Source organism: Oncorhynchus kisutch, linkage group LG6 (assembly GCF_002021735.2).
Source record: "Oncorhynchus kisutch isolate 150728-3 linkage group LG6, Okis_V2, whole genome shotgun sequence".
Taxonomy (NCBI): Eukaryota; Metazoa; Chordata; class Actinopteri; order Salmoniformes; family Salmonidae; genus Oncorhynchus; species Oncorhynchus kisutch.
The window spans coordinates 38510778-38535433 of NC_034179.2; the positions used below are offsets into that span (position 1 = coordinate 38510778).

At 41.0% G+C, this 24656-nt stretch overlaps 2 protein-coding genes across 2 annotated transcripts; one reads left to right on the top strand and one right to left on the bottom strand.

Annotated features, from left to right (window-relative positions):
* Positions 1–3013: 3013 nt before the first annotated feature.
* Positions 3014–6059, top strand: LOC109892808 (E3 ubiquitin-protein ligase RNF26). Its single transcript, XM_020485595.2, has 2 exons — positions 3014–3210; positions 3548–6059. Exon 2 carries the CDS (start codon positions 3559–3561, stop codon positions 4960–4962), a length of 1404 nt encoding a protein of 467 aa, XP_020341184.1. The 5' UTR covers positions 3014–3210; positions 3548–3558; the 3' UTR covers positions 4963–6059.
* Positions 6060–16005: 9946 nt separating this feature from the next.
* mis12 (MIS12 kinetochore complex component) lies at positions 16006–22654 on the bottom strand. Its single transcript, XM_020485596.2, has 2 exons — positions 22523–22654; positions 16006–17545 (listed from the first exon to the last, which is right to left on the bottom strand). Exons 1-2 carry the CDS (start codon positions 22545–22547, stop codon positions 16884–16886), a joined length of 687 nt encoding a protein of 228 aa, XP_020341185.1. The 5' UTR covers positions 22548–22654; the 3' UTR covers positions 16006–16883.
* Between the last annotated feature and the right edge of the window lie 2002 nt (positions 22655–24656).

Genomic DNA, 24656 nt, shown 5'->3' on the forward strand with positions numbered 1-24656 from the left:
GAAAATGCAATGATGTGTACTGAACCTATCACCCATAATAAAGTATAATGTGCCAATTGATGAAAGCCTCTGAATAAGTAATGAGTGATACACAGTGTCGAATGCTTTAGACAGGTCAATAAAAAGGGCAGCACAGTGTTTCTTCTTATCATGTCTCTTCTTCTTATTCTTCTTGTGTGTGCGGGTGGGTGGAAAGGGGGTTTCTGGGGTGTTTAGGGGAGGAGTGACTGGGGACTGGTGCCAGTCTTCACATTGCTCAGTTACAATGACATGGCTTGTGCTGAAGAGGACTCTAACATCTACGCTGACCCCTTATAACAGCCGTTGCCATGGTGACCCAACATAATTAACAAATTAAACACCTTGGTGTTCCTCAGCTCAGACACATCAAGGTCTGGTTGGTCAGGTGGAGAGAGGGGGTGGACCGTAGGCTGAATCCCAGACACAATGCTGGGTAGGGTAGAGGACAGGGGTGGAGCCAAAGTGGGACCCAGGTGGCCACTTGGAGCGAAATATAGTGTGTTAAAATGGGATCAGGGCACCTCTTAATCATCATTAGAAGGCTAGACACTTTACAATAACTTCTATGTTATCATATTATACCATTTCCTAGTTCTGGCTCTTGTCATTTTTCTATTTACATTATAGTGAGGGTAGCAGTTGTAGCTTATTGAAATTCAGCTCATGATGGTTTGGCGAAGAGTCGGAATATGCTTTTTTTATGCTGTGAAAAATTCAACCACATACTGTAGGTTCCCTATCAAAAGCTTCTTTGAATGGTCACTTCTTATATAAACTATGGGCAACCCTTGCATTTTAAAATGTTGGTATTAATAATATATCCATCCCTCATAATAAAGCTGTTACTTAATTAAAGATGAACCGTTTGTTGTAGGTTATGTACATGTGTTGTGTTAAATTGTTTCTGTAACATTTTCAGTTGAGAACAAGGGTGTGATTGTATGCTTCAGGTTAGCCTCGAGACTTCGTTGACAGACCATTGATAAGGTCCCTATCCCCACACCCAGCCCAGGACAAGGGCAGCCAATTCAGTAGATTTCACCTCCGAGCATGGCCTATGAGCATCGACCGAAGAAAGCAATTATAGCTCAGCTGTTCTTGTAAAGGGGACTTTCACAGGCAGAGAACCCCCAACCCTCAAAATTGTCAGAGTGCCAGAAAATATGAATGCTATTCTTTCATTTGTTCAGTTACCAACTGAAGGCTTGCTCTATTTCGGCTATCAAGATATAATTTAGCCTGAATAGACTATAGGCAATGTTGTTCTGTGTGTCCTTGGCTGTATGGGAAAATGTACTTATCATCGCAACAATAAGTTGAGTGTGCTATTCCCCCATTCTATTATGTCTATGGAACCAATTGTTACATTAGAATCATTGGCATTATTCCATTGACCAATCTATGAATGTCCACTATCTTTCCTATTTGATATATTGAAAGGGTATATATCAAACATCAACCTAGGATACCGACAGTGCACTTCCACCAACAGAGTCTTGAAAAGCCTTCCTGTTCTCAGAACATCTTAAACATTAAACATGGACAACTCTTTCAGGGTGAGACAGTGGAGGCATCCAATTGTGCTATTAGTAAGGACAAGTGTTGAATGCTCCAAAGGCCTATATGAGGAGTGTTTAGTGGGGGTCCTAATTGGCAGGAGAAGGGTGTCTGATGCAATTTTTCCACATTGGGCTTGAAGGAGAGTAGCAGCTGTGATAAGATGGGCAAGAACAACAAACGGGAGAGGAGTGAGAGAGTGAAAGAGAGTTAGAGAGATTGCAGCTGTCTGAAAAATGTCTGGGAAATAACAAAGGACTAACTGTGGACATTGGGTTACCTATCTGTTAACCTGGAGGCTCATCCATGGAATACCATGATGTCACTTAAAGAGCAAGAGGGCTTGATGTATGTTTTAAGTCATTTGAAGAGGGTAACACCCTATTCTGGACTCCAAATGGAGGCATTTTTGTTGACTGACTTGTGTTAGTCTGTACACTACCACATATTTTTAGAAAGTCGAGTAGCATGACATAAATAGTGGGGAAAGCACAGAGGTGGGTGCAAAACAGCTCTCTCTTCTAAGACAACATCACACACGCACAGCTGGGATGAAGGAACATGACTGATTATGCTTTTCAACCCTCCAAAAGAAGCCATATATTCAGGTTGTGCGATGATTTGATAAGGGCCACGGTTGGCTGCGGTTCCTGAGCAGACAGGATGGGGGTGGACATGGGTGTTAAGCAGTCAAATTTGTGATTTTTTGCCAGTTCCATTATGACTGTCCTCAGGGCAAGCTTGCTGACGAGATCAATCACAGATAACATACATTGGTGCTGAGGGATTTATTGACTCATAATGAGATACAAGACGTCTATTAGAAATAGCATGTTAGTGTCTCACAACATGGACTAGGATCTGCCCAAGATACATTTTCTCATTCTAGAGTCGTTAGTGAATTGTTGAGTGAGATTATGGCTTTATATTTGGGATATCCTACAGTACAGTGGTGTTAATGGTGTTACTACATGAATGGTGTTGCCTCAGGTGAGTAGGTGGGTAAGTAAATACATTAAATATATCAAATTACTTGGCCTGTATTGTCTCTTAAAGCACAGAATGACAGGGGGTGACATGAGTGTGCAATATCTCACAGTTTTGCGGTTGACCACTGTCTAGCCAGGAAACACCAGAGCATGGGAAACTATTGAAAAATACATGTGAAAAGAAACTGTAATGGCACTAAATATGTATAAATACGTTTCCACTGTCCATGCAAAAACAGGATAATATGGACATGACAGTATGATAAAAAAATATATATATGATTAAGAGTATAAGGTCACTATGATTGATGATAAACGAACTATTGTTACAATTTAATTATTAGTTAGAATATAATATTTGTATTTATTATTATTTTATTCTTTGTCGTTCTTATTTATTTCGCAGGCATCATAGTTGAAGCAGTCACCATCACAAGATCTGAGTTCGATTATTTTGTCTAGATAGGCTTCTCAAAATTTAATCTTCCTGTCTGGTTGGTCGTGTTTACATGGATGGCTAAAATGACAGCGTCTTTAGATTGGCGCCTGCAAACATTTTTATTGATTGTGTCAACCAGGGTGTATGTCAATCCAATTATCCCATTGGTAGCAATTGGTTAGCGTGTTATATACGCTATGTAAGGTGAGATCCGTTTTCTATTTTATCTGCTATAGCTAGCTAGCATAACTTGCTAACTAGCTAGCTGATAGTGGGTGGGGTTACCATTAGCATTAGAAATAGCATACTAGAGGTGTTTTTTTCTTCAATGTGTCAGTTTTAAAATTTCTGTTAATCTCAGTTCGTGTTATGTCATTGGTAATCGGGAATAATAGCTTTAACTAGCCACTTAATAATGTTGCACAGCTTGAAAGTTAGCTAACTATGCTGTTTAGCCTAACTGATAGCATGCTAGCTAACTAGTGTGTTAAACGTAAATGTAGTTCAATGGCAAACTTTAACACGTTCTTGTCTCCTGTAGGGAACACTAATATGGATGTAGTGAACTTTGCTTCCTGTGCTATTGGGAAATGCCTGGACACTTTTTGCCTTCTACTAGACTTGGTCATCTGGTTTGTGAATTGGCTAGGCCGACTTTTCTCCAACATGGGTTCATCAATGCACGACCTGCAAGTGGTCCCGAGTGGCTCCATCTTACTAGAATACTGGAACTGTGCACTGTTCTCTTTCCTCACTGTAACAGAGGTGGTCACAAGCACAGCACACGGAGCTTTCAATCTACTGGAGGGATGGCTTCAGACCTTAGGAGGGGTGTTCGAGAGTTTCAAAATGGTGGGCCACCTCTCTTCTCATGTTGCATGGCGCACCAAGGAGCTGCTACACCGCGGATTCCTGTCTGGACATACTGTGCTTAAACAGACTTGTGACGGTTTTAGCATTGCGTTCAGCCTCGTTCTCTACTTTGTCAACACTATCGTCAACATTCTTCTCATTGGTACCCAGAACTGCTTCTCTGCAATGGTAGGGGCCTGGGAGGCAGTGTCAGGCCCCCTGCATAAAGCCTTGGAGCTGGCCCTCACACTTCTCACCTTCCTATACAGCTGCCTGGTGGGCACCTCTGTACTGCTTTGGACACCCTGCCAACTAGCTCTTGAGTTTCTGGGCTCCCTCGGTCATGTCTTTATCACAGTATTCATGCTCAACATCTATGGCTTGCTCTTAACAGCAGTCATTGTTGCTTTGACCTTGCTATATCTCAACCCAGAGTTGCCTCGTCATGTGGCCCAGCAATGTCTTCACTTTGTCAACACAATCCCAGGAATGCTAAGTCTACAGAGAACCATCTATAGACTTTACCTGCTGGCCATGGAGCAAGCTCAAGCTCTTCAGGACAATGGAGCTGGACCACAGGCTATGGGGCAGGTGGCCCAAGCAAGACAGCCAAGGGGCAGAACAGTACAGACTTCTGTAGACCAAGGTGGAGTGGGGCACCTAGTTCTGGATCCAAGGGCCCCAGGTATTCCTAATGACCATACAGGTACCCTTCTTCCCCCAGAACAGACTGGAAGAGAACAAGTGGAGTTATACTCAACACTTCAACACCTCGACAGTAGGTGGGATGACATCAACCTTGACCCAGACCAATACCACCACCAGTCTACAACAAGGACTACAGTGAAGCAGCAGCCTGCCTCTGGCCAAGGCAGCCAGGCCCCTCCAGTTGACACTGGCCTCCTCAGTCTATTGAAGGAGCATGAGGAGAGGAAGAAGTGCGTAATCTGTCAGGACAGGGTCAAGAACGTGTTGCTGCTGCCCTGCCGCCACCTGTGCCTGTGTCGCCACTGCTCGGCCATCTTGCTACAGCAGCCCCCCCAGCAGCACAGCTGTCCCCTCTGCCGACAGGCCATCACACAAACCATGGATGTCTTTCTCTGAGGGAACTGGTAGTGCACTTTGGGGTACCATTTCAGACACTCCCCCATAGTTAAAGAGCGGGACACTGATAAATACATAGAAAGAAATGCAGCCAGTCTGAAAACAACCCAGTTAGCATAATGGGGATGGCTTCAGCTTGACTTCCAATGGGCTTTAAAAGAGCTTCTGCCATATTACTTATTTCTTTTGTACATTTTAGATCTACGAACACTGAAGGGGAAGACTTTAAACTCAGGATAATGAGTGATGATAGACCTCCACAATGTATAGCTGTGCTGATAAAACACAACTCTTGTCCACTGTCATGTAAAAAATGGTACTGTATGTATGGTGACTATTTAGTGGGGTGGAACATTCAGATAGACATGAATTTTATAGAATAGCACTGACTGTAGAGTTTTGTTGGCTCTGTGCAGTACATTGCTATCCATGCTCTGACCCAAATAAGCCCATAGGGTTTCTGATGCTCACACTTTGCTTCCACCAGTTCAATTAATTCATATTGCAGCTTGCATTTTAGGCGTTTGGTCCTTTAGTTTATATAATGTGGACATATCCTTGATGGTTTTCCACAGTTGCACTAACTATATTGCACTGGCTACGAAGCTGCTGTGCTGGCTTGTACAGTGAACAAAATATTACATTTGTAATTGAATAGACTTTGAATACTTTCAGTTCCATCTTTCAGGCACATAATGTAGGAGCGCTGCACCTGTACTGTCATATATTTTGTATAGATAACTTAGAAATGATTTATAGGCCTATAACAATGTATAAATTGTGAAGATGAGGAATAATCCCATTTGTTTGAGAACTAATAAATTCAGAGTGAACTAGACTAACGTTGCTCTAATATATTTCAAGGATCTGTTTATCATCCATACTGTATATGTATACTGGAAAAATGTTACACTACCTTAAGTTTGTTATGATTTGATGCACAAGGTCATGCATTTTTCTATGTTTTGTACTTATGAATGTTTTTTTAAAGTTATTCAGATACACATGTTGTCTATTCATTACCCTTGTCAATGTTTTTGTATCATATCAAATAAACATGCAACAGGCTATGCCTTGTAGGCTATAGTTCCATATTATTCATGTGTACTTGCCAGTGTGTATTTATTCATCAAACTAACAAGCTGAAATCTACAGAAGTCCAAAGAGGACATATTCATAAAAAATATAATTCCCTTATGTGGAGATCACGATTTATCTCATGATCACTACGTATGAAAACAACTTGTGTTATGTTAGGCTTCTTGCAGACAGCCTACAAGGCAGCATCCTGACTTATCAGCCTCTGAGGCTGCTATTGAATCTGATCAGCATGCCAGGAATAGAGCACGCCCACTCTTGATCATATACATAATGGACTGATTGCTAATCTGCCTGCAAGAAGCTTTACCTATGAAACAGCCTAGAAGGGAGCATCTTGATTTACCATTCTCTGTTGAATCTGATCAAGCTCTGAGGCTGCTATTGAATCTGATCAGCCTGTCGGGAATGTAGCTCACCCACTCTGTAAATGTAAATATTATCCATAAAACATGAAGTGTCCCTTACAATTATACACATATCAGTTATGCAAGCTAACAATCAGCATAGATAACTGTCTAGCTAGCTAACAAGACCACCTAGCTAACTAGCGAGCTAGTTCGCCCACAAGACTAGCCAAGTTAGCTGTGTTGTTGCTGTGGCACACAGCCTGGGAGACCGTGCTGCCTGTCAGCTATCAATCAGGTCTTAAATGTTCTCTTAGCTCAAAGGTAAGGGACAATTAACTTGCTAACATTCTAACTTGTAAACTAATAATGAGCTCCAAACACAAATGAAAGCATGGTTAGAATGAAATGTACCATCCCTTAGTGTAGCAAACAATAAAAATGTATGCATTGATCCACCATGGGCTCTGCCACCTCAGCCATACTGTCAATCTATCATCAATCCCTCCACTCTTATTTCTAGAGTTTCTCGGGATCTCAACAAAACAAATTTTATGTCGTGATCATGAGAAAATTATTTTAATATCGACAAAACTATTGTTATGTTTGTGATCATGAGATAAATAAGTTGTGAACTCAACATAACGAGGGAATATTATTTTTATTCATATGTCCTCTCTGGACATCTGTAGAGATCTATATTTTACACATCGATACAATTTGTCTAGGATTGAGACTACATTAGTAACACTTCACCATACCTTTATTTGTCACATATTGGGGACTAAGCAAAACTGAAAACACCACTGCAGATGGTGTGTGTACACCATAGGGCATGGTGGTAGACTATTCACATGCATTTTATTCATTGACATAAATCTGTATGATGGATGTCTCACACACAGTGACCCTCAGATATTTTTGGCCAAGGAAAAAAATAAACTGCATAAATAAATATACTGCAAACAATGCAGTTTTAAGTGTTTTGCTGTTTTGGTAATCATATTCACTGTATGAGCTCTGATTTGTCATTGTGTCATTTTAATAGTACTGTGAGACTGGTGTGGGCTACAATGATCTGTCACCTGCTCCCCTGTCTATTATTCAATGTAAAGAACAGTAGTTTAATACACAGGAGTTCCTCGGTTGAAAGTGCTTGAATCCAGGTTACACTGCAGTGCATTCTATCTGAGAAAAGTTTGTATTGACTTTACACTTTATACATCAACTAGTATGAAACAGTAAAACGTACATAATTGATTGAATGCCACCCACACTCAGTCATTACTACCCCGTATTATCATTTAAACACCATTGGGAAATTTAATTCAGGCCTTATGTTTTTCTCTTTCAGCACAAGAGAAAGAACATGAGGGAACAGCAGGGGGGTAAAGGCCCCTTCCTTAGTGGGACGTCTTGCTCTTGAGGCCGGGGAGTGGCCCTGTTCTGCCCTACCTCTCTCTGGACCAGCCGTTGTTCCCCTCCTGACCTGGCACTGGGCCAGCAAGGCTGCCATTACGGGGCCTTAGTTGGTTCTGGGGGGATAATTGGCCAGCAGGAGCCCTCTCTGGACCCTCCAGGCTGAGTGACAACTAGGAGAAAGAGAGCCGCGACTCCCCGCGTCCGCTGTGACAGCTGTCTCACCCAGCCACTCATGCCTCGCCCATTGTCTGAGGTGTCCTAATAGCTGCCTATGTAGAATAAAGAAAAAACATGCACGTCTTTTCATAATGAGGCAATTTTTTGGAGGGTTTTGTCGTGAGGTGCAAATTGCACATTCTCATTGAAAGGTTTTGGTGCTTTTGAAAATTAAAGTCCCATCAGTTCATGCTGACCTCAAAATTGCCAACAGACTATTTGCTTCACCATAATTTTCTATCGCCTCAATGTACACAGTGTACAAAACATTAAGGACACCTTTTCTTTCCATGACATAGACTGACCAGGTGAAAGCCATGATCTCTTATTGATGTCACCTGTTAAATCCACTTCAATCAGTGTAGATGAAGAGGAGACAGGTTAAAGAAGGATTTTTAAGCCTTGAGACATGGATTGTGTGTGTGTGCCATTCAGGGGGTAAATGGGCAAGAGAAAAGATTTAAGTGCCTTTGAACAGGGTATGGTAGTAAGTGCCAGGTGCACAGGTTTGTGTCAAGAACTGCAACACTGCTGGGTTTTTCACAGTTTCCCATGTGTATCAAGAATGGTCCGCCACCCAAACATCCAGCCAACTTGACAAAACTGAGGGAAGCTTTGGAGTCAACATGGGCCAGCATCCTTTTGCAACTTCATATTAGGATGGTGTCCTTTATGTTTTGTACACTCTTCAGAGACTGTATTCTATGTCCATCTCTAGCTGTCCATTGCCTGTCCGTAATGTCAAGTGTTGCGAGTGTTGGTAACCATGGAGCTCCATATAGACAGAGAGAAGCTTGGGGGGGGTCCTCCTCCACTCCCAGACTGCGGGCCAGGCAGAGCGGGTGGGTGCGTAGGAGGGCTTTTGTCTTCTCCTCTCCCTGACTCTAGTGGGCTGCCAGCCAGGATAATTCAATCTGTCACCAGCTGTCTGCTAGGCTGTACCAGGGCCAGTCCCTCCCCCTCACTGCCCACCACTCTCTGACTGGGTCAGGTCACACCCCAAAGGCCAAGGGATGAGCCTCTGTCTGCTGGGAATCCCTGTTCCAGGTTATTCACCATTAAATGATGGGAAATAAGCCTACTTACAAAGTAGAAAACCGTCCCTAACTATAGTATCTGTTTACAAGCACGATGCATCATGGAGTATTGGTGCTAACTATTTATTGAAACTACTGTATGTTGTAATTTAGGCAGTATGTTGCCATTTTTAATTGCTCCAAAAAATAAATATAATGAGAATGTTTATTTATCAAGGTTCAGATCACGCCTGATACTTTGTGTTAAGTTTTTTTTTTCTTCACAAAAGTCTGAAATGTTTCCTTATGTTTTGCCCCAAAATTACAAGCTTGAAATTGGGGTTTCACAGTTATTTGAAGTATGTTTTAATTGATTTATACTCAGGAAAATGTGGAATTTGTCACCACCGCCCCCAGAAGACAGAAAATCCCTTTGAGGCAAAAGCCTAAAAAGTAATGGTGTTGTTAGCTTTCCAGAATACCTGAGCTGCTGCTAAGAAATTGCTGGAGTCTGCTTATATTTGTGCCAGTCTTTTCTTTCAACCGAGACCGTTGAGAAATATCCCCAAGCTGTGAGCTGGACATCTAAATGGTAGGCAGAAACCACCTTGTTTCTATTGTCCTAGCAGTAAACATAGATCAGAGTAGAACATCAGTGTAATTACAAGCTCAGGCTCAATAACTGGCCAGTAAAAACAAATAGAAAAGCTATGGGAACAGTGGTGTCTAGGGTATATGAAGGCGAAGGTTAACCAGTAGCCTTGTTCCATTAGGAGGCTAGAGAACGGAGGAGCAGCAGGAGAGCAATGGCCTTTCAGCACCCTGGAGAGCAGGCCAGGTCCACCCCAATCCAATGACAGTCTGTCCTCAAAGGGCAGCCACGGAGGAACAAAGGCTTGGAGGCCGTTGGGAGGGGATGCACAGGAAAATAAATGTAATTGATCATACGGAGCGCTGGATTGAAGAAATGTGTTTTGTGGCCAACAGAAATTCCCAATACAGTTCTGTAATTGTAGGCATATGTGCAATTTCTTTAGAAAAAAGGAAAACTAGGGTGGAATCAATTAATTCTATATCAAAATACACTACATGACCAAAAGTATGTGGACATCTGCTTGTCGAACAACTCCTTCCGAAATCATAGGCATTAACATGGAGTTGGTCCCATCTTTGCTGCTATAAAAGCCTCCACTCTTCTGGGTAGGCTTTCCACTAGATGTTGGGACATTGCTGCGGGGACTGGCTTCCATTCAGCCACAAGAGCATTACGGAGGTCGGGCACTGATGTTGGGTGATTAGGGGTTCGATGGGGTTGAGGTTAGGGCTCTGTGCAGGCCAGTCAAGTTCTTCCACACCGATCTGGACAAACCATTTCTGTACGCACCTCGCTTTGTGCATGGGAGCATTGTCATGCTGAAACAGGAAAGGGCCTTCCCCGAACTGTTGCTGCAAAATTGGAAGCACAGAATGGTCTAGAATGTTATTGTATGCTGTAGCGTTAAGATTTCCCTTCACTGGATCTAAGGGGCCTAGCCCGAACTAACAGGACCAGACCATTATTCCTCCTCCACCAAACTTTACAGTTGGCACTATACAATCGAGCAGGTAGCGTTCTCCTGGCATCTACCAAACCCAGATTCGTCCATCGGACTGCCAGATGGTGAAGCGTGATTCATCACTCCAGAGAACGTGTTTCCACTACTCCAGAGTCCAATGGCAGCAAGCTTTATACCACTCCAGCCGACGCTTGGCATTGCGCATGGTGATCTTAGGCTTGCTCGGACATGAAAACCCATTCAATGAAGCTCCTGATGAAAAGTTATTGTGCTGACGTTGCTTTCAGACGCAGTTTGGAACTTGGTAGTGAGTGCTGCAACCGAGGACAGACATTTTTACGTGCTACGCACTTTAGCGGCCCCGTTCTGTGAGCTTGTGTGGCCTACCACTTTGCGGCTGAGCCGTTGTTGCTCCAAGACGTTTCCACTTTACAATGACAGCACTTACAGTTGACCGGGGCACCTCTAACTGGGCAGAAATTTGACAAACTGACTTGTTGGAAAGGTGGCATCCTACGACAGTGCCAAGTTGAAAGTCACTGAGCTCTTCAGTAAGGCCCTTCTACTGTCAATCTATGGAGATCGCATGGCTATGTGCTCGATTTTATACACCTATCAGTAAAGGGTATGGCTGAAAAAGACAAATCCACTAATTTGAAGGGTGTCCACATACTTTTGTATCTATAGTGTACATGGCTAGACTTTTATTCATTTCATTTAAGAAATGTTTGTTTCAACTCCACCAAAAATGGCACATAGCTGGTGAAAGAAGGCTACGCTTGGCTACTTCAGAATGCTGTTTGACTGTCTGGAAGAAACTAAAAGCACCTAAGGTGAATAACAAGCATAGTTTCTGCTGCCTGCATTTTCTGGTTGCTATAGGAACGTGTGTAGTTGAAACCACAGAAACCCTGAATATGTGTAATCATTGCTTGAGTGTGGGGAACTCATGCCAGGGTTATTCCCCATGTGCCATGCTGAATAAAGATGAATTCTCTTTTTAATCCATGTTCTGCCAGCCACAAGCGTACTGAAACATACTGTACTCTGAGTTTTTATGATGTGCCTTTTATGTCCATGTAAGAATTGGATAGAATATATTTTTTTATATAAATGTGCATATTTGAGTCTTATGTGTCTATAATTCAACTAGGCCACTACGTAAACCTGAGTGGGACCAAATTGTGTACATTTCAATGAGGAAATTTCAATGAGGAAATAACTAGCTAAAAGTAGCCATGCTCAATGAAAACCTAAATCTTATTGACAACTTCATGTAAGGACATATGACCATAGGGTCACTGTTTAGCCAGTTTTGTTTCACCAGCAATTTATGTATGCATAATTGAGCAGCTTTTTTCCATTGATTGGCTGCATAATCTGTCCATGTAAATTTAGCCCAAGGAGAACTTTCCACAAGCCCTATTGATCATCCATTACTCATACACTTTATGATCTTATCTCAACATCCCATTTTCTAAAAGGACTTACCAATAGATGGAAGCACAATGGAAACAGACAAGAGATCATAAAGAATATGAACTACCTGATTTAAAAAATATATATATATAAATATATATATATATAAGGCCTTCTGTAATCGCAATTGTAAATTGTTCAACATGCTCTTGAACAGTGCTGGGAAAAGTACCCAATTCTCATCCTTGAGTAAAAGTAAAGATACCTTAATAGAAAATGACTCAAGTAAAATTGAAAGTCTAAAAGTATTTGGTTTAAAATATACTTAAGTATCAAAAGTATAAATAATTTCTAATTCCTTATATTAAGCAAACCAGATGGCACAATGTTTTTATTTTATTTACAGATAGCTGGGGGCACACTCCAACATCATTTACAAACGAAGCATTTGTGTTTAGTGAGCCACCAGATCAAAGGCAGTAGGGATGTTAAAACCTGTTAAGGCTAGGGCAGAATACTGCCCCCGTTGGTGAAATGCGTGCCCATAGTAAACAGAAAAGAAATCTGTAAAAAATTGCTAATATATGCATATAATAAATATTATTGAATAGAAAACACTCTAAAGCTTCTAAAACCGTTTAAATTATGTCTGTAAGTAAAGCAGAACTCTCAGGGCACTCATTCTCCCAAACTCTCTCTTGTCATCCAAAAAGTTGGCCCAACTTTGACGTCATCGCCCCCACCCTTCCCAAGCACCTACGGTCCTGGGAACACTTCCTATGCCTTCAGCGCGGTGTCCGCTTTCAATGGGGCTTCTCATTGTGTGAATCGCGCGTTCACGAGATTAATGACGGGCCGAATCCTTTCGGTCGCGGGAGAATACAGGTTACTCTCACGCGCAATCTGCGCCTGTGCTGTCTTTCTTTCAAGATTGATTAAACGATGCGTGTGTTTCTCTTTGTCCTGAGAATTGCGGTGAAGCTATATAGCATGCTAACGCTGTGTTCTGAACCAAGTTTGACAAGTTTAGTCGACATATAATATGTAATTTCGACGTTTTGGTGCGAACTAACTTTACTTTTTGGCTGCATTTCAACCGAAATATGTCGTGTTTGATAACCGAAAGACACAGACTTCAAAACTAAAGCTGTTTTTGGTAAGTATAAACCCTTCCAGGTCTTCTGATGGAAGAACAGCAAAGGTAAGGGAAAATTTATGTGTTAAATTTGGGTTTCTGTGGAGGAGCCAAAATGCTAATTCCTGAGCGCCGACTCACATTATAGCCTAGTGAACGAAATCTGTAAAGTTAAAAATAAATGTAACACAGCTGTTTTATTAAGAAGAAGTGTATCTTTCTAAGTATATGTAGAACATGTATATTTAGTCAACGTTTATGATGTGTATTTCTGTTATCTGGCAGAGTTACCATAATTTCTCCAGGCATTGTTGTAGCATTTTTTAGCCATGACCTTCTATGTAAACCGTGATTTATGGATATAATTAGCATATTATTGAAAAAAACATAAATGTACTGTATAACATGTCCTATTCCTGTCATCTGATGAAGACTTTCAAAAGGTTAGTGAATTATTTTACTTTTAATCCTGCTTTTGTGATTGCATCTATTGTTCTACAAAATGGCTATGTAAATTAGCCTATCTTTGGTGGTGGTTTGACATAAATATGTGCTATGTTTTCGCCGTAAAACATTTTAGAAATCTGACTTGGTGGCTAGATGAACAAGGTGTTTATCTTTCATTTGAGCTATTGGACTTGTTAATGTGTGGAGGTTAAATATTTCTAAGAATATTTTTTGCGTTCTGTGTGCTACTGTGTCAGTTGAGCAGTGGGGGGAGGTGCCATAGCGGGACGTGTGGTGCCAAGTTTAAGGGATGTTCTCTTGGTAAGTGTGTGAATTGGACAATTTTCCTGCTAAGCACTGAAAATGTAATGAATAATGTATGGAGTCAAAAGTACATTAATTTCTTTAGGAATGTAGTGGAGTAACAATTGTCAAAAATATAAATAGTAAAGTACAGACACCCCACAAAAAAACATCTTAAGTAGTACTTTAAAGTATTTTCACTTAAGTTTACACCACTGCTCAAATGAAGTCAAATTCTTTCCCTTATTTTGATTTCTGAATCACATGAGTTACTTCACTATGTCAGTATTCACATTATGCAATTTAACTGCAAATAAAGCTTTAATTTCTGTAGCTACATCAGCATAAGACCTAGCCAACCGTAGAGAAACCTCTGACTACTCCCACCATATTGATCATACTACCCTCCTTGCATATCATGACATTCAAGACCAATCATAGTGGCACTATAGCTTGGGATGTTAAAATGTCCCCCCTGAAGAGTTACTCTTTTCATTGTGTGCAGGTCAAGAGTAGTAAGGGCACCAAATCAGCATTCTCCCTGTATCCCCCATTGCACTGAGAAAGAGCTCTCACTCTCTCTCTAAACTAATGGGGTCCCTCTTCCCCCACTCCACCCTTCTTAATCACCCCATCCCAGATTGAACTTCATTAACATTGCCCTTCTGCCTCACTCACTGGCTCCCTATCTGACAGAAACACTATTTCGGGCCCACTCAGGGATAGCTGCTACTCTGCAGCCCTGTCAGCAACGTGTCCTGGCTGAGTGAGAAGGTGGAAAAAGAAAGATAAGTTATTTATCAGCGGACTTGAGCCCCGGTGTAATCCAACAGTGGCAGGGTAGGGAGAGAAGGGGATTGGGGAGATGCAAAGAGGGAATGGGAAAGAAGGGGATTGAAGACAGAGGAAGAAGGAACGAGAGAGAAAGGTGGGCTTACAGTAGGCAGCCTGTCCAGTCTTCCCATTCCACCCTACTGATGAGAGGCTCCATCCCTGCGTCCTTGGGCTCGTTTGGGTGCCCCCCGCTGCTTTGGCGTTAACGGGAGAGAGAGATGAAAGCGAGCGAGAGGGTGGGACTGCTAACCCAGTCCTCCCCTCCCCCATATTCAGACCCCTCACTGCTTTCCTCATCCTTTTTATTCTGCTCAGGCTCAGTGCTAGCCCTCCAGCAGCACTACATCTAAGACATGTCACTTTTTGGGAGAGCAGAACTACTGTACAATACACTCTATGTACCATAACATTCACAATAGTTGTATGGAAATTTGGCAAAAATGTTGTACATTTTTCAAATGGTACCAATTCTTTGTGATCTAAGTTTCCATTGTGCATACTCACATCTACTGCATCGGATAAATATTTAGTGCCTTTACACGTCTTGGAATTGTGAGGTGGCTGTGGAACATTTATACATATTAAACCACAACATTAATATGCCGAGTAGACTAAGATGTGAAAGTATTATTTTATTTTAACTTTATTTAACCAGGCAAGTCAAAAGGCCTTTGTGGGGATGAGGGCTGAGATAAAAAATCTATTTAAAAAGATGACAAAACACATCACAAGAGACAACAACACTACATAAAGAGAGACCTAAGACAACAACATAGCAAGGCAGCAACACATGACAAAACAGCGTGGTAGCAACAAAACATGGTAGCAGCACCAAACATGGTAGAAAAATTATTGGGCACAGACAACAGCACAAAGAAGGTAGAGACACAACAATACATCATGCAAAGCAGTCACAACTGTCAGTAAGAGTGTCCATGATTGAGTCTTTTTGAATGAAGAGATTGAGATAAAAGTATCCCCAGGCTTCAGAAATAAAAAGAAACCAGACATACGTCTCATGTTTAATTATGAGCATGAAAAGGTTTGAACCTGACTTCACAGACATGTTATGCTACTTTGATGTTACCTGACTGGATCCACCACAACAGGCTAACAAATGATTCAAATAATTATACAATGAATTTAGAATTGGGTTGTGAGCATGCATGTAAATGTGCATCTGGCCTTGTTTGGGGGAAATCTGTACACCTATTTGAATGTACTCTCTGCTGGTAAAATGTAGGCCAACATTCAATTAAATGTGTTTTTATTGTATTTTTTAAACATAGGCTGTAATTACATTCCCGGTATCCATTAACAGGAAGGACCCTTTGTGAATATGGAGCCTGGGGTTCCAGCCATGGACATCACACAACTGTATGATCACTGCTGGGACTCCCACCAAGACCATACTGTCAGAGCAGCCCACTGTCAAACCAGCTACTTATCAGTCAGTCAACATCATACAGAATTAGACATCACAGACAAGCCTAGACTGCATCTGACAGAGACCATGATGAGAAAGGATTGGAATTATTTAAATGATACCTGATTTGAATCAGATGAAATTGCACAATTACACGTTTATTTATTCAAAATGATTAAAGTGTTGTACATTTAATGATTTTGCCAAAAAGATAATACGGCAACGAATCAAAAATAATTCACACTGTACAATGGCACTGCTTGGTCAATTTACATTTGAGATGGCAATAACAAACCAATGCTTCCCCCTTGTGGTGACTATGGCTCCAAAGTTCATTCATTAATTAACATACATTTATAAAAAATAAAAAAATGCTTTTCAAAGAACCAGAGTTAAGACTGGGAGATAAAAAAAAAAAAAAGACTAACTGCTTGAGCCTCTTACTACTCAAATTGTGGATAATATATTTTGAATGTATAGTAAACCATCAAAAAGTAAATATATCAAACCAAAGATGAATTATGGTTTAAAAACTGCTCACATTCTTGTTTGTAAGACTTGTGTCTGACAAATTGTATAATTGTTAATACATCCAAAGGCATATAATTATATTTGTCTTTTGTCTGACAGAGGGTGCTATTCCAAGTCAGAATTTTGCCACACCTGCAACCTACCCATCTCACAACACCACTAACAAGTATTTTACACCATGTGGGTCCATCCCACTGACGAGTCCTCATCCAATCTTTTGCTTTTCTTATTGATCTCTCCAAAGACAGCCTGCAGTTTCTTGACCGACTGCATCATCACACAGAAGCTGTTGTGAAAGCTGCCCATTCCCTCCTGCATCCATGCTGCCTGTAGTTCTCCAATCCATCTCAGGATCCCATCCAGCTGCTCTTGGACCTCTCTTTGCTCCTCCAGTTCAGCCAGCAAGGCCTGCCTGGCACACACCTCCACTTGGTACGCTTGCTGCAGCTCCGCCAGGGAAGACTCCAGCTTAAGAACCTCCTCTAAACGTTGAGGGTACTTTTTGTGTGGCTGGTCGTCAGGCAGCAACACATTAGGTGGGACTGAGAGGACGTTGTTGACCAAAACGGTTTCCATGCGACCAGACAGACGCTTGAAGCGTTCCTGAAGGAATATCTGCAACTTTTGGGTGCATTCTCTTGCCCTTAAATGTAGTTGCTCTCCATTTGGTTCAGTCCCGCTTAGTTTTCTCACGAACACTGCTTCTACGACAAGTAGCAATTCATTCAGACAGTCCTGAAAGGCACTGTATACTCTCACCATGCAGGTCTGAGGGGTGAAACCAAAGAACTGTGCCTCGTACAGCTTGAGGGAGGAGGGAGACATTGCCTCCTCTAGAAAAAAAGAAGGCAGAATATTGTGTTTACATTGGGATGCACAGGGTTCATACATATTTTGACAGATAGAATTTCCTCGACTTTTAACCAAATTTCCATGACAAACAGTTGGTGGCATTACCAACAATTGGCGCTTCCTTTTTATACGTACATAAAAAAGTTAGCGTAATGTGGTATCGACACTGGAAGGCTGCTCTCTGATCCCATGCACCATTTCCTGTCACTGTGCAAGGCACTTACACCCCCCCCGAGTACTACATTTGCACACACTGTATATAGATTTTTTTTCTATTGTGTTATTGACTGTATGTTTGTTTATCCCATGTGTAACTCTGTGTTGTTTTTGTCACACTGCTTTGCTTTATCTTTGCCAGGTAGCCTAGTGGTTAGAGCGTTGGAGCGTAGTAACCGGAAGGTACAAATCTGTCGTTCTGCCCCTGAACAGGCAGTTAACCCACTGTCCCTAGGCCGTCATTGAAAATAAGAATTTGTTCTTAACTGACTTGCCTAGTTAAATAAAGGTAAAATTAAAATAAACAGTTGTAAATGAGAACTTGTTCTCAACTGGTCTACCTGGTTAAATAAAATTATATATATATTTTTTTTAAAGTAGAATACCTGTTACGCAACTGTATAAAACATGTGGTCAATCCTCAGTGTGGAGAGCTACTGGGTGTGCAGGCTCTTGATTAAGTCCTGCTTAAAACACATCTGAGATAGTTTATCTAGGTCCGGTTGAGCAGCTAATTTCTAAAATATGGTTTGTTAGAGGGGGACCGGAATAAAAGTCTGCACACCCATTAGCTCTCCTGGGGGATGGTTGACCACCCTTGATTGCAACAAAATAGGTTTTGTGCCTTTTTAAAGAATTAGCTCATTCAATATATCAAAGATCTATGGTAAGCTACAAATCACTATATTCAGGTAAAGCAAGCCCACATTTTCTTCAGGAAATGTACCTCTTCAACTTTAGTGAAATATACCTTAGAAGTGTTTACATTGCAGGCTGACTAGCATCTATTGAGTTGCAATTTCCCATACATTTGATCCCCAAATCAACTGCTAGTATCTACAAAACAAGTTGAAGCCACATAACCCAAAAGGCCACATCAAATATTTTTTCCCAAAATAACTGTTCGTGATTCACAAATTATTATTTTCATTCACATGATTCGATTCACTGCGATTGAACCAAATCCCTGCTAATGCAATGGCGAAGTGAATCGTACGTTTCGTCAAAGATAATCGTTTAAATTATTAATGGAAAATAGCAAATCAACTTTGTATGGCCTTATTTGCAAGTGTCGGTAGAATATTTTGGGGGACATGACGAAAACAACGCATACAAATAATAGCTAAACAGCGAACTATAGGGTACAATATGTTTTTGAATTGGCTACCTAGTTAGTCTGTTCTCTATAATATTTTATAGGCTACGTCAATGTGCGACTGTCTCTCTCTCCTTGGGCAATTGCCCACTCTTCTCGCACACATGCATAAATTACTATTATATATTTTTTTATGTAACTAGGCAAGCCAGTTAAGAACAAATTCTTATTTACAATGACGGCCTACACCGGCCAAACCCGGACGACGCTGGGCCAATTGTGCGCCGCCCTATGGGACTCCCAATCACGGCCGGTTGTGATACAGCCTGGAGTCGAACCAGGGTGTCTGTAGTGACGCCTCTAGCACTGAGATGCAGTGCCTTAGACCGCTGCGCAACTCGGGAGCATCACATACAGACACTAAAGTGTCATGCTGATCCTGGCTGATATGTATATTTTTAATTTGATTGATCAAATATAAAAAAAAAAAAATGTGCCTAAATAAAACTACATGAAAATGAATTTTATAATTTCTGTTAATGACTTTTCAGATTTGATCATTTTCCCCAAAAAATTTCTTGGCCTGGAAAACAACAACTTTTCATGACAGTACAAACGCTGGATGGAGAAGTGTATTTATATTGGTTAATCCTGCACTCTGTCTATTCCTTCAACGACCACATTGGAAATAGGGCCCAAGTTCTGTACAGTGTGAGTTCCTCTTGGCTCTAATGTGCTTTGTACAAATTTAACCAGTCAAAACATTTACAACTGTCTCATTCTCTCCTTTCCCCTGGTTGTAAAATGTGTTGCTGATAAATAGAAAAGTGTTCAGACATTATGATCTAGTTGGATAACAACAATAATCACTTTTTATAGTTAACCTCAGGTTTATAGCAATAAAACTACAATCAACTGACCAAACATTCCTGTACTGTAGTTAAAACTACCTAGCTATGTTGTTTCACAAAATATGTCATGCAATAGCTATTAAAAATACAGTATCACCTAGTCAGACTACTACTCTGTTCCAGCTGGCTGATGGGCGTTAATACACTGAACAAAAATATACAACTGCAACATGAAAAGAGTTGGTGCCATGTTTCATAAGCTGAAATGACCCAGGTGGTGAGGGTAGGAAACCACATCTCCACCCCGCTGAGCCTCAACACTGGGGCCCCAAAAGGGTTTGTTCTCAGCCCTCTCCTGTACTCCCTGTTAACACATGACTGCCATGGCCATGCACGCCTCCAACTCAATCATCAAGTTTGCAGACGACACTACAGTGGTAGGCTTGATTACCAACAACGATGAGACGGCCTACAGGGCGGAGGTGAGGGCTCTCGGAGTGTGGTGTCAGGAAAATAACCTCACACTCAACATCAAAAAAACAAAGGAGATTATCGTGGACTTCAGGAAACAGCACAGGGAGCACCCCCCAAACCACATCGACGGGACAGTAGTGGAGAAGGTGGAAAGTTAAGTTCCTCGGCGTTCACATCACAGACAAACTGAAACGGTCCACCCACACAGACAGCGTGGTGAAGAAGGCGCAACAGCGCCTCTTCAACCTCAGGAGGCTGAAGAAATTTGGCTTGTCACCAAAAACTTTTACAGATGCACAATCGAGAGCATCCGGTCGGGCTATATCACCACCTGGTACGGCAACTGCTCCGCCCACAACCGTAAGGCTCTCCAGAGGGTAGTGAGGTCTGCACAACGCATCACCGGGGGCAAACTATCTGTCCTCCAGGACACCTACACCACCCGATGTCACAGGAAGGCCAAAAAGATCATCAAGGACAACAACCACCCGAGCCACTGCCTGTTCACCCCGCAATCATCCAGAAGGCGAGGTCAGTACCGGTGCATCAAAGCTGGGAACGAGAGACTGAAAAACAGCTTCTATCTCAAGGCCATCAGACTGTTAAACAGCCATCACTAACATTGAGTGGCTGCTGTCAACATACTGACTCAAATCTCTAGCCACTTAATAATAAAAAATTGGATGTAATAAATGTATCACTAGCCACTTTAAACAATGCCACTTTATATAATGTTTACATACCCTACATTACTCATCTCATATGTATGTATATATTGTACTCTATACCATCTACTGCACCTTGCCTATGCCGTTCGGCCATCGCTCATCCATATATTTATATGTACATATTCTTATTCATTCCTTTACACTTGTGTGTATAAGGTAGTTGTTGTGAAATTGTTAGATTACTTGTTAGATATTACTGCATGGTCGGAACTAGAAGCACAAGCATTTCGCTACACTCGCATTAACATCTGCTAACCATGTGTATGTGACCAATAAAATTTGATTTGAAAATTTTGATTTGAAATAGACATTTTCCATGTGCTCAAAAAGCTCATTTCGCTCAAATTGTGCACACATTTGTTTACATCCCTGTTATTGAGCATTTCTCCTTTGCTAAAATAATACATCCACCTGACAGGGGTGGTATATCAAAAAGCTGATTAAACAGCATGATCAGTACACAAGTACAGCTTGTGCTGGGGACAATAAAATGTGTAGTTGTAACAACAATACCACAGATATCTCAAGTTAAGGGAGCATGCAATTGGCACGCTGACTGCAGGAATGTCCACTAGAGCTGTTGCCAGAGAATTTAATGTTAAGTTTGTTTTAGAGAATTTGGAAGTATGTCCAACTAGCCTCACAACAGCAGAGGCACACGCGTGGTCTGGTCAGCATGTAAGGGCAGCCCTTAGTCATTATATATAGGCCATATACCCCCTTGGGCATTATTGCTTAAATAATTATCATGGCTAACATATCACCATGGTGAAACTTGCATTACTGTAGATCTGCAATAATTTGATGGTCAAACTTGCCAGCCAACCAGAAAAGCAAGGTGAAACAATTCAGGAATTCTTGAAAATCAGAACAATCTTTTATAGCTTAAAAAATATATTTTGCAAAGAAAAAAAGTTCGCCCTCTGTCGAACAGAAAAATTTATGTCGATCTTTAGTTTAGAAAATGTCTCCCAACTGCCGTTTCCATTACACGTCGCAATTACATTTATTTTGTCGAATAAACCTGGGTTAATGGAAACCTGCCTAGCATTTGTATTAAAGTTACTTCATGGGGGGGGGGGGGGGGGGGGCACTGATATAATTACGGAGCATTTTCTAAATTCAAACGAATAGCCTGCAACTAGACATGACACTAGACACGTTTAGAATACACTGGTTGTCTTCCAAGTGGGGAATTGAGGAAATATTGAAAAGTCCCTATGCTACGCTAAACATTAGCTACCTAACATGTATCGGCTAATGAAACATCACATTGGGCCGTTACAATCTACTAGTTAATCACGCAAGACACTTCTGAAACACCTTGCCGACCTAAGAAACAACTAGGCTAGCTAGTAGAGTCAGATGAATGATCAATATCTTTGGAGTAGCTAATTAGTTAACGTTAGCTGGCTACATAGTCTATTACGATGACTACGGACGCGTCGAGGAATGCATTTTAGTGCGAAACACATACTATTGGCGTTAATGGATAGGCAACCATTTAGACGAACATGTCAAACAAACTATTTACATATACTGGAATGTCTATTCGTAAAGAATTCATCATTTTCTTATTATTTTGCCCCTTACCCTCACTGGTTATGTACTCCGCCATTTCCAAATTTCCCGCGCCCTTTTTGTCTGTAGTCGTCAGCTGGTACTACAAGATGTTGCATGCACAGTATCGCCGTCTACTTTTCTGGCGGAGCACATAACACATCTTTGGTTGAACCTAGAACTCCGTGGATGAACCAGGAAGAGACGGGCTTTGTGGACCACAAGGCACAAGTATCATTGTGGAGACCCAAGAAGCCCAACGACGAACCATATCAACATTTTCACACCATCAATTAAAAGGCATTAAAGTACCATTTTATTTGTATTTTGTAACTATTTGAAATAGACCACATTTCTTTGGCTGCCGTTGGAACATTTATAACTGATAATTGAGACCGCATATTAGGCAGCTAGAATGACAAAAACTGATTTTTTAAAAATACTTATAGCTTCGAATTTCTAAATAGAAGGCTAGGTATGGCTCTTGTCTAGACATAACATCACTAACGTTAATAATATTGTACGTTCTAAAATCTCCATGTCATTATGACGCAACAATAAGGCTAGAACTATAGAACCAAATAAATAAATAACCATTATCCTGTACTTTTTTAACTCTTCAAAATTGGACGAAAATCATGGAGGAGAGGTAAGACTGAATCCGACCAACAGTTGAGTAAGAAAATAATATGTAGCTAAAAGTGTTTATGTATCAGTAGAAAAGTAGGCCTACTCACTAGTATTAACTAGATTATACCAGGTAGCCTGAGGGTAACTGTAGTTTGAAATCAGGCATATTCAGACTTGTAAAAAAAAAAGTAAGAAAAAAGTTTCACACAGAATGAAAAATGATGAATACATTTCTCCACACATCAATGCAGAGAGGTGACAATATATACTGAACAAAAATATAAATGCAACATGCAACAATTTCAACAATTTTACTGAGTTATAGTTCATATGAGGAAAAAATTCCATTCTAATAATTCTTGGGCCCTAATCTATGGATTTCACATGACTGGGAATACAGATATGCATCTATTGGCTACAGATACCTTTAAAAAAATGGGCTTCACAATTGGCTTCGTGGTATTTTTGTGCATTCAAACTGCCAATCTATAAAATGCAATTGCGTTCGTTGTCCGTAGCTTATGCCTGCCCATAACAACCCCACCCCCACCATGGGGCACTCTGTTCACAATGTTGACATTAGCAACCCACTTGCCCACACGATGCCATACACATGGTCTGCGGTTGTAAGGCCAGTTGGACATACTGCCAAATTCTCTAAAACGATGTTGGAGGCTGCTTATGGTAGAGAAAGGAACATTCAATTCTCTGCCAACAGCTCAGGACATTCCTGCAGTCAGCATGCCAATTGCAAAACTTGAGACATCTATGGCATTGTGTTGTGTGACAAAACTGTACATTTTAAAGTTGCCTTTAGTTGTCCCCAGTACAAGGTGCACCTGTGTAATGATCATGCTCTTTAATCAGCTTCTTGATATGCCACACCTGACTTGTGGATGGGTTATCTTGGCAAAGGAGAAATGTTCACTAACAGGGATGTAATCACATTTGTGCACAAAATTTGAGAAAAATACACTTTTTGTGCGTATGGAACATTTCTGGGATTTTATAATAAGAAACATTTAAAATAAGGGCTGTGTTTCGTGTAGGCTTACCCTGGCGTGACGTTTTGATAACTGTAAATCTCTCGAACAAGGTGACTTTTATCTACAGTGGGGCAAAAAAGTATTTAGTCAGCCACCAATTGTGCAAGTTCTCCCACTTAAAAAGATGAGAGAGGCCTGTAATTTTCATCATAGGTACACTTCAACTATGACAGACAAAATTAGAGAAAAAAAATCCCGAAAATCACATTGTAGGATTTCTAATGAATTTATTTGCAAATGATGGTGGAAAATAAGTATTTGGTCAATAACAAAACTTTATCTCAATACTTTGTTATATACCTTTTGTTGGCAATGACAGAGGTCAAACGTTTTCTGTACGTCTTCACAAGGTTTTCACACACTGTTGCTGGTATTTTGGCCCATTCCTCCATGCAGATCTCCTCTAGAGCAGTGATGTTTTGGGGCTGTTGCTGGGCAACACGGACTTTCAACTCCCTCCAAAGATTTTCTATGGGGTTGAGATCTGGAGA

Excerpts from the sequence above, each read along its gene's own strand:
- LOC109892808 (XM_020485595.2), top strand. The coding sequence starts at position 3,559 with ATGGATGTAGTGAACTTTGCTTCCTGTGCTATTGGGAAATGCCTGGAC.
- mis12 (XM_020485596.2), bottom strand. The coding sequence starts at position 22,547 with ATGGCGGAGTACATAACCAGTGAGG. Across the intron at positions 17,546-22,522 it reads GGAGTACATAACCAGTGAGG|AGGAGGCAATGTCTCCCTCC; the intron begins GTAAGGGGCAAA and ends CTTTTTTTCTAG.